At 44.3% G+C, this 11141-nt stretch overlaps 1 protein-coding gene across 1 annotated transcript; it reads left to right on the top strand.

Annotated features, from left to right (window-relative positions):
- The first annotated feature begins 313 nt into the window (after positions 1-313).
- LOC126456216 (larval cuticle protein 16/17-like) lies at positions 314-9693 on the top strand. The gene is made up of 3 exons (XM_050091968.1): positions 314-355; positions 3933-4033; positions 9492-9693. Exons 1-3 carry the CDS (start codon positions 341-343, stop codon positions 9691-9693), a joined length of 318 nt encoding a protein of 105 aa, XP_049947925.1. The 5' UTR covers positions 314-340.
- The last annotated feature ends 1448 nt before the right edge of the window (positions 9694-11141 follow it).

Below are 11141 nucleotides of genomic sequence, written 5' to 3'. Positions count from 1 at the left end.
GAGTCAAGGATAACAGCAAGGGCCTGTAAAAAATTGGTACTTCTATGTTGCTCCTGAGAAATGTTTTATGCTTCAGTCAGACACTTCACTGGACTAGCAATTGATTTAGACAGAGTTTCCGCTTTCGATCGTTCTCTGACCGCGTCCGGTCTGTCACAGAAGCTGGAATAAGTGTTACGTACACGGCAGCTGACCGAGGTTAGCCAGCAGACGTCAAAACAATGGTGGATTCCCAGGGGAAGCCGGTAAACAGCAAGCGACTAGCCCTATATAAGGGCTCCAGCTGCCGTGAAGGACACAGTCGACCCTCAGCTCGCTGAAGAACCGCCACAGAAAAGACATGAAGGCTGCAGTGGTGAGTATGGAGGCCCTGTCTTGTTTCTTTTCGATTTGACAACGTGTCTCTCCTTTCTGTTATTTTATCTTCGGTAATGCCTTTATAGATGTTCTTGTGTTCTCTGCTGTGAATATCGGTAATGCATTTATTTCGAAATTTTAAATTTGTTCGCTGTGTAAATGGTAAAACTGTCTACATATTTGCAGTTTCATTACTGTAGGTAGTTGCATTAGTATACCTGCATAGAAGGTATTTAGAATGTGTACCATATGACAAGGCCAGTCTCGGACAATAGTTAAAACTGGCAGCGCCTGGTAAACGCTGTCGTTTCCTCTTACTCCCAGGCAGCATGATTTTTCTTTAGTCGTCACAGACCTGTGGTAGTAGCACAACTTCCATAATGTAACTCTTATTTAAAAATAAAATTTAACGTCTATTTCAATTTAAAACTAGCATCCTGACTCTATCCCTATAGATTCTAAGTTTATTTTCAGTGCCAGAAGTTTATAGCAATCTACTCATTCTGCTGCCTGATTTCGCGACAGCCATGTGTCTGCAGACACTGTTTCAACACGTTTGACTAGTAATTTTTCAGGAGCCATTATACACTACAATTTGTTGCAAATCCTGACCTATAAGACTCACTATTTACTTCAAGCAAAGGGTGCCCATGCCAGGAGGAAGGGGGACTTCCACCCTGGCCCTCAGGCAAGGGAAAAAAGGTAATGTAGCCAGGTGTTTTTCTTTCAAGAAAATGATTTGAAAATCGGTATTAGGCAGGTTCTTAACTGGGTCTTTTACAAGTTGCCATTCGTCTTTCAAAATTGACTCTAAGAAAAAAAAAGAAATACCGACGCACCACGAAAGAATTCAAATGGTTCAAATGGCTCTGAGCACTATGGGGCTTAACATCTGAGGTCATCAGTCCCCTAGGACTTGGAACTACTTAAACCTAACTAACCTAAGGACATCACACACATCCATGCCCGAGGCAGGATTCGAACCTGCGACCGTAGCAGTCGCGCGGTTCCGGACTGAAGCACCTAGAACCGCTCGGCCACGGCAGCCGGCACGAAAGAATTATTCGAATGGGACGGAAATCGGTAGATGTGATGTAAATGTACAGATAAATAAATGATTACAGTGTCAAAAAAATTAGATGATTTATTCATGGGGAAGAGCTTCACAAACTGAGCAAGTCAATAATGCTTTGGTCTACCTCTGACCATTATCCAAGCTGTTACTCGGCTTAGTATTGATTGATCGAGTTGTTGGCTGTTCACCTGAGGTATATCGTGCCAAATTCTGTCCAATTGGCTCGTCAGATTGTCAAAATCCCGAGCTGGTTGGAGGGCCCTGCCCATAATTCTCCAAGCGTTCTCAAATGGGGAGAGATCCGGCGACCTTGCTCGCCAGGGTAGGGTTTTGCAAGCAGGTAAACAAGCAGGAGCATCTCTCGCTGTGTGCCCAGGATGGCTTGTTATGAAGAGCAACAAAACTTTACCGTAATGATGCCGCAGATGACAACCAAATCGGTCCAGATATGAAATGACACCCAAGACAATCGCTGGTGGTTGTCTGGTTGTATGGCGCGATACAGAGAGGCTGGTATCCCACCGCTGTCTGGGGCATCCCCAGATTCGTCTTCGCTGATCATCGGTGATCAGTCAGAAGCGGGATCATCACTGAAAACAATTCTACTACAGTCAATGACATTCCAGGCCGAAAACGTGTCTAGAGACGCCCCGTACAGTGGCAGGATACTAGCCGCACTGTCACCCGCCTTATGACTCGACAGCTGGGAGTGAGGGTGCCATTTCTTTTCATATGCAGTACCCTTTTGGTTGTCATTCGCGGCACCCTTGCAGCACAGCGGTACGGTTCTACGCCCCATTTCATTGCCCTTCACGGCAGGCTATCCTGGACTTACGTTTCAGCAAGATAATGGCCGCCCGTAAACAGCGAGAGTTTCTATTGCTTGTCTTTGTGCTTCCCAAATCTTACATTCGCCAACAAGATCACCGGATCGCTAGCCAGTTGAGATTGTTTGGAGCATCATGGGCAGGGACATTCAACTAGCTCGGGATATTAACGATGCATCGTGCCTGTTGGGCATAATTTGGCATGATATCTTCCAGGAGGACATCCAACAGCTCTATCAATAAATGCCAAGCAGAATAACTGTTTTGATAAGGGACAGAGGCGAAACAAAGCGTCATTGAATTGCTCAATTTGTGAAGCTGTTTCTCTTGAATAACTCGTCCAATTTTATGGAATTGTAATCATTTTTTTTTTCTACTCATGTACATCACGTATCCCAATTTCCGTCCCGTTCGGATAATTCCTTCGTGATATGTCTTTTTTTTGTCTTTGCTATTTAAAAAAATACTCTATACCTCTAGCCCAGTCCCCTCTATAGACTACCGTAAGGGCACCCTTGCTTCAAGTGTTGACTGCTAATTATACAAGTGGACTCAACAAAAATATCACAATGCAACACGTACTCCGTTAATGTGATAATATAGAACGTAGGTGTAAATATTTCCCACGGAAATTAATGTAGACGACTCTCGGATCTACTAACACGATGATGACCTCGACTTTAATTTTATCGTATATTACTTCGCCACTGTTCGCGCTGGTACAGGAAACTTCATGAACGTGTCTTTGCCTTATGATAATGTGTAGTAGGACAGCGCACAAAATTTAATCCGAAAATATTCTTGACTGTTTAAAACTGACGCGTTGCATGTTGAAGCCAGTCTGAAGATCTTCGACCGACGCTCGTTTAGTGGTCTAACGTTTCGCCAGCACGAGTGGCAAGCATTGTCAAAGTGGACCCGCCATCAGAAATGCTAGCCTCTCAAGCAGACGAAACGTCAGAAAAACCATTAACCGATAATCAGTTGAAGATCCCGAGATGAGTGTCAACAGCAACACACCAAGAAGCGGCTGCGAAAGCTTCAGTGATTTTATAGTTTAAAATTGTTGACTTTTCCGTGGCTCGACCTGGTGCCACGTCTTTCATGGGCCATCCTCATAATTACTGAGGCATTCAGTCACACCTCACAGCTTCAGCCTACCAGTATTTCTCTCTCCTTTTTTCATAGCCCTCAGATCATCTCCTGCATATTTAGCTCGTATATTAATTGCGGTCTAGAACGAAAAATGGGCCATATGAAGACAAATCAGAAGTGATCTGGCGCGACTTTCAACCGACGTATGCTTTTCATGCGCTTTCTCACTCATATTTACGTCGGTTCTGGGCTTTGTTTTTTATTCCTTTTTCACTTTGGATACACATTCCGTCAACTACAAATATTGGAAAAAACATACAGAACATTGATTCGCAAACACAAATTTGGCACACTTGCATTTCTGTCTCCTCTTAAGCGTAGGAATTTTGTTCTAGAATTGCTACTCCCAACCTGAATTCTCTATTTTTCTCATAATCTGGTAGTATATAGAGAAAGGACGCCCTAGTTGCTAGTGCAGTTTGTATGAATACACATTCCACGTGGAAGAAGACTGTGCGTTACGTGTGTAAACTCCGACTAACAGATTAAGCATGCAGATGTTGGCCATCCTGTTGCAGGCTCTCCTTGTGCTGGTCGCCGCCGTGATGGTGTCCTGTGACGTCATCCCCATAGTTTCGCGCACCGAAGAACGTGACGCCGTTGGGCAGTACTCCCTGTCGTAAGTGCCGCACGCATCACACGCAGAGCGTGAAGGCCGCCTGCGCCTAAGGCGTATCCTCAGACAATCGCTATGTATTCACGAAAGTTAGCAGATGTAATTAGTAGTTCTACACACACGAGCTGAAGGCGGCGATGGTGTTATTTCAACAGCCTATCTACCAACTGGTCATTCAAAACTGATCACAGAAATTAATATACACTCCTGGAAATTGAAATAAGAACACCGTGAATTCATTGTCCCAGGAAGGGGAAACTTTATTGACACATTCCTGGGGTCAGATACATCACATGATCACACTGACAGAACCACAGGCACATAGACACAGGCAACAGAGCATGCACAATGTCGGCACTAGTACAGTGTATATCCACCTTTCGCAGCAATGCAGGCTGCTATTCTCCCATGGAGACGATCGTAGAGATGCTGGATGTAATCCTGTGGAACGGCTTGCCATGCCATTTCCACCTGGCGCCTCAGTTGGACCAGCGTTCGTGCTGGACGTGCAGACCGCGTGAGAGGACGCTTCATCCAGTCCCAAACATGCTCAATGGGGGACAGATACGGAGATCTTGCTGGCCAGGGTAGTTGACTTACACCTTCTAGAGCACGTTGGGTGGCTCGGGATACATGCGGACGTGCATTGTCCTCTTGGAACAGCAAGTTCCCTTGCCGGTCTAGGAATGGTAGAACGATGGGTTCGATGACGGTTTGGATGTACCGTGCACTATTCAGTGTCCCCTCGACGATCACCAGTGGTGTACGGCCAGTGTAGGAGATCGCTCCCCACACCATGATGCCGGGTGTTGGCCCTGTGTGCCTCGGTCGTATGCAGTCCTGATTGTGGCGCTCACCTGCACGGCGCCAAACACGCATACGACCATCATTGGCACCAAGGCAGAAGCGACTCTCATCGCTGAAGACGACACGTCTCCATTCGTCCCTCCATTCACGCCTGTCGCGACACCACTGGAGGCGGGCTGCACGATGTTGGGGTGTGCGCGGAAGACGGCCTAACGGTGTGCGGGACCGTAGCCCGGCTTCATGGAGACGGTTGCGAATGGTCCTCGCCGATACCCCAGGAGCAACAGTGTCCCTAATTTGCTGGGAAGTGGCGGTGCGGTCCCCTACGGCACTGCGTAGGATCCTACGGTCTTGGCGTGCATCCGTGCGTCGCTGCGGTCCGGTCCCAGGTCGACGGGCACGTGCACCTTCCACCGACCACTGGCGACAACATCGATGTACTGTGGAGACCTCACGCCCCACGTGTTGAGCAATTCGGCGGTACGTCCACCCGGCCTCCCGCATGCCCACTATACGCCCTCGCTCAAAGTCCGTCAACTGCACATACGGTTCACGTCCACGCTGTCGCGGCATGCTACCAGTGTTAAAGACTGCGATGGAGCTCCGTATGCCACGGCAAACTGGCTGACACTGACGGCGGCGGTGCACAAATGCTGCGCAGCTAGCGCCATTCGACGGCCAACACCGCGGTTCCTGGTGTGTCCGCTGTGCCGTGCGTGTGATCATTGCTTGTACAGCCCTCTCGCAGTGTCCGGAGCAAGTATGGTGGGTCTGACACACCGGTGTCAATGTGTTCTTTTTTCCATTTCCAGGAGTGTATATACAGAAGCTCTAATTTTGTTAACGAGTCCATAATGGTTTCATGTTGGACACTGGGACAGTGAAAGGATATTTTTTATGAATTCCGTCGATTTCGGTATTTCGTCTTTTTAGGTTTTTATTTCCAAAACTTATTTCGAACCAAAGACTCCATCGTCAGAGTTTCGAAGACATGTTGCAAGTGACTCCTGAAAGCACTGACGATGGAACTTCCCCTCCGTAATGCATATCAGGAGCAAAGACCCAAGAAAATTAATAAAGCAGATAGTCGCCCAACTTTTTCATAAGATATTTATAGATAGAGTCTTCACATGGAAACATTTTGTCTTTTTACATCCGACACAAATGTACAAAAGCTGTCGTCTCCAAGACAGATTGTAGGTGGACAAAACTCTGTTTCTTCTTACATTATGGATCACTGTTCCTATGTAAATGTTTCAGTAATGCTAATGATATATTTCCAGTGGCCCTTCCTTAACACCCTCCTCGAGAAAACAAAATCTAAGACAGCCGTTGTATGTATCCATTTACGCAGCAGAGGTACTTTTGACGTACACGAGAACAAGGACAAGGAACTTACAGAGTACTCAGTCACATTCCTATTGCGTACATTCAGTAGTAGGAGATTGTAAATGTACAGAAGTTGTGCTACACTAATCTCCACAAATGTGAGGTACACTAACAGTCAAACGACCATTCCTACATATAGTTCAATCGTGAAGTTTAAAATGATACTGTGCCACAAAAGTAAATTGTCCAACAAAATAGTAACTAATTTGTAGCGTAAGTACATGCCGAGGAACTGAAGCTCTCATTTCCCATGGACAAAGGCGAAATGGTGCGTAACACACGTTGAGATATTCCTAAATGCGATATATTGCTGTAGAAACAGTGGGTGGACGTGGTGTCATCCGAAGTCTAATGGTTTGTTCGGCTGTAGTTCTCGGTAGTGTTGACGTAGAGGTGTTTGGTTTCCATAGGAACGTTGATTCTCATTTGGACATCATTCTCTTGCATCCCGTCTCGTTGTATACTGATCAAATCACTTCGTCGTGGATATAGTCTCTTAATGCCTTTCAGTGGGCTGGCACTACGATATTTTATAGGGGATTGCACACTGTAACTCAAGTAACAATAAGGTGCGTGAATTTCACATCAATATAGCGAATTGTCTGAGACTTAAATTTCGTCAGATATAAACTTATCGCTCTATGATGGCAAAACTCTTTCTTTTGACTACAGTTATGGCATAAGCGGTGCTCTTCAGTACGCAGCTGCTATAATTTCTTAGAGACAAAAGCGACGGAAGTTATTCGTAAAAAGATATAACAAGAATTATCTGCTGTAGTGCAAATCAGATAAGAGAAACTTCTACGTCTTGTTACAAGTGACCACGCGACTGAGAATTTTTATTCAGTTCGATGATGGTGCTTAAAGAGAAGATAGCTTTCTCACTTCCTTCGCGTGTATATAAAAATTTAATACCGAGCAAATGTTACCTTGACAACGGAATCACACACAAAATTGAGGGCGTAAACATTAAAGCTGAAAGGTTAACGTAGAAAAAGCTAGAAAGTTAATACATGCAAATTAAAGTTGGAGTGTACATTGCCCTCGATAATTTTCATTTGGATGATCAAGGCCCCTTAAGCAACGAGGTTATTGTAAAGAAAATAGTGAATTAGCTGGTTAGGAATGGAAAGACGTGCCAGTTGCCATCCTGTTCAATAAACCATGACTGAGCATGCGAAAAGAGTACAGACACCGACACGTTCCCAGTACGGACTCTTGTCTCAGCAACTGTCGTATCTCGAATTTATATGTCACCGAATTCACCCCCTCGAAGTCGCAACAAGAGACTGAAATGACAAATTAAGAAGAAGACAAAACAACAGACAAACAAAACGTCAATTGCGATTATTGTTGCGTTACATTACATTATCTGATTGCATGGAGCTTATGGAGAGGGGAATCTACGACGTGGGAAGAGATCAAAATGTACATTGTACTTCACTACAATACAATGAAATGACTTAATATTTTCAAATTTTATTGTAATACACTGCTAATGTTAATTATAAAATAGCCTTAAGAGTTAACTTTAAGATTTTGCGTACAGCTTCTCCTCTGTGAAGTAGACGTAGTTGCGTAAGTTCATTTACTCAGTTTTAAATTCTACCGCATTACGTACAAGATAATTAAGGTGCAATGGCAGGTTGATGAATACCTGCGCACCCATACATCCTGGCGTTTTATTCATGCTTTTCACTACTTTGCGAGCAAAGAGAAATTTCGTGTAGTGTCATATCCACATTTTCCAGGAAATGGTCGAGAGCAAAGGTTTGTTTACCTAGAATATCATTAAAAAAAAGTGTTCAAATGTGTGTGAAATCTTATGGGACTTAATTGCTAAGGTCATCAGTCCCTAAGCTTACACGCTATTTAACCTAAATTATCCTAAGGACAAACACACACATCAATGCCCGAGGGAGGACTCGAACCTCCGCTGGGACCAGCCGCGCAGTCCACGACCGCAGCGCCTAAGACCACTCGGCTAATCCCGCGCGGCAACATTTCAACCACAAGAGAAATAGCCGTTCAAGAGAGTAACGATAACAACTTGTGTTGAGAGTTGACTATCCGGAAATCTAATACAAACCTACAGTGCAGGACAAAGCTCAATTTTCTTGACGGACAGTAACGAAAGAGTGATACATTAACATATTGCTGCGATTAACAAGGTAAATGACTATTATACGTTTGCCTTTCTTCATCATTTGACGTCGTATGGATGTTAATCAAAGAAGAATAAGACGATTACTGTTCACAATATGTATACGATTGACATAGTGAGTGCTGTCGGAAGCATCATGAGGCTTTTCGCTGAGTGTGCTGCTGTATAAAGAGAACCTTAACGCTAAAAGCCGCAGCTAAATGCAAGAAGGTCCGCAGAGGATCAACGTATGGTGCAGGGACTGGTGAAAACATCCAGTGTATGATTGTAGGATTGTCGAACAATCAGTGGAGCCAGTCGTATCCATTAAAAGTCTGCCTGGCGAGTGGTTTAACATGTAGCGACCACATAAATTGGTAATCATAGAAAAAGCAGATTCAGTGGAAGAATCTCGAACAAGTATAGTCCACCTGCGAAGGAGACGGCTTACAAAACTTCTTTCTGTCGGTGCATTATTACTGATTGTCACTCTGGGACTATTTACGGTGTGACAAATAGGGAAGATCCAAAGAAAGGTAGCTCATTTCTTCAAAGAAGGGTAGCACATTTCGCGACAGATTCATGTAGTAATCGCAAATGTGTAACGGAAATTCTCATCCAGTTCCAGACGCCCAAGCTAAAAGAGAGGTTTACTGTTTGAATTTCATAGTATACTTTCCTAGAAGAGTCAACCATTATATTGTTTCCTCTCGCGTATGTCTCGCGAAAAGGCCGTGAAGCAAACATTAGATTTGAGTTCACACAGAGGCACACTATCAGTCGTTCTTCTCGAACTCCATTCGTGATTGGAACAGGAAAAGGTGGTAAGAAACAGTGGTCCACAAAATACCATCCACCAAGAACCATTCGAAGACATGCAGAGTGGGTGTAGGTATAGATGTGGAGAAGAAAGAAAAAAAAACAGTATAGCGTCCTATTCCGGACCCCAGTAGTTTTTGCTGTCGTTACATGTGGTACATTGGTCTTAAAAGGTTATAGTACTGAATAGATATTTTCATCAAGTCACTGCTATTGCAGAGGATCTCCTTTGTGGACACTGAGATGATGGTGCTAGTAGTAGAGACACTGGCAACTCAGACAACCGCCTTCTTCTTCTCGCAGGTATCAGACAGGCAACGGCATCACGGTGGTGGAGCACGGCGAACTGAAGCCCACTCTTGACGGCAAGGACCACGTGCTGATCAAGAGCGGAGGATACCAGTACACCAGCCCCGAAGGCAAGCCTGTCGACATCAGGTACAAGGCTGACGAGTTCGGCTACGTCGCCACCGGAGACGCCATCCCAGTTGCACCTGTCGCCTAAGAACACAGAACTGGATGTGTTGCTGCTGATTGCTCTCCTCTGTACAAAAAAAAAGATCATGACGTGAACGAATAAAATCGTTTTACTACACGTGAGCTGTTCTTCTTAAACCTTACCACACATCTGCAGCATTTAATTTCACTTATATTGTTGCTGGTAATCTAAAATGGATCTTATACTTTCAATGTCCCATTGAAGAGTTGAGACATAACTTACTGTGTAACTTCACACATAAATAATTTTGGTTCAAAATGGTTCAAATGGCTCTGAGCTCTGTGGTTCTTAACTTCTAAGGTCATCAGTCCCATAGAACTTAGAACTACTTAAACCTAACTAACCCGAGGCAGGATTCGAACCTGCGACCATAGCTGTCGCGCGGTTCCATTCTGTAGCGCCTAGAACCGCTCGGCCACCCCGGCCGGCCATAAATAATTTTCAAATGCATAAAAAAATAAACCCAAAAACCTCACCTAACATCTAGCAACAATGAAAAATTAAAGGAAACAGACCATGAGCAGTAAACTGTAACAAACTAACACTAAGAGTGTTAAAAAAAAGAATAGTGCGAGCGTGTATAGGCTTGGTCTAAAGGGAAAAAAATGAAAGAATAAACTTCATGACTCTAAAACAATAATTTTACTGTAAAATAAAAACTAAAAACTCAATAAAGCCAGGCTGTTCCAATACGCATATCCCTGCACATCCCTGAAATCAAAGTCTGTTATTGGGGTAACATTTACACCATTTTGCTTCATTCTGTTCATAAAGTAGTACTCCTAACATGCTTGTATCCGCAAAGCAGTCACACCTTGAGATTCAGGCCATCCCACTCGTCGACGGCTGTCCTCCTAAGAGGATTCAAGAGTTCTTGGCAGAAAGAGCTAAACACGTCGCTCTTGACGAAATAAAATCGATGGATACAAAGGTAACTTCCAGAGTATCCCAAGGAAGTGTGTGATATGACCGTTACTCTTTACAGTGTACGCTGCTGGAAAAAAATTTGTGCACCATTTTAGAGGTTTCAAAATCACTCAAGATTTATCGTTCCAACAGTGCATATGCAGTACATGAAATAATTACATTTACAGATCAATAGCACAAGCGGTTCTGAGCTACCAGATACCAACCCATGCTGAAACAACTATATTTGTAGACTGTGTAGTCTCCACGGGTGCAATGCAGACGTTAACTCTGGCATCCAGTTAATGGTGCAGATGGGGAAGACTGTCCTGGGATACGTTAAGTTACACACGCTCTACCAGTTTACTTAGTTCTCTAATAGTTGTTGTTTGACGAGTGGCACCATTTACTTCTCGTCCTATCAAGTCCCACAGGTGCTCGATTGGAGACAAGTCCACAGATAGTGACGGCCAGGGAAGTTGCTGCACGTCTTGGTAAGTACGTTGAGTTTCATTGGCACTGTGTGGGCGAGCATTATCCTGTTGGAA

Source organism: Schistocerca serialis, chromosome 2 (assembly GCF_023864345.2).
Source record: "Schistocerca serialis cubense isolate TAMUIC-IGC-003099 chromosome 2, iqSchSeri2.2, whole genome shotgun sequence".
NCBI classification, from domain to species: Eukaryota; Metazoa; Arthropoda; class Insecta; order Orthoptera; family Acrididae; genus Schistocerca; species Schistocerca serialis.
The sequence above is the reverse complement of the archived record's forward strand: the minus strand, read 5'-3'. Positions and strand labels throughout refer to the sequence as shown.

Excerpts from the sequence above, each read along its gene's own strand:
- LOC126456216 (XM_050091968.1), top strand. Across the intron at positions 4,034-9,491 it reads GTTGGGCAGTACTCCCTGTC|GTATCAGACAGGCAACGGCA; the intron begins GTAAGTGCCGCA and ends TTCTTCTCGCAG.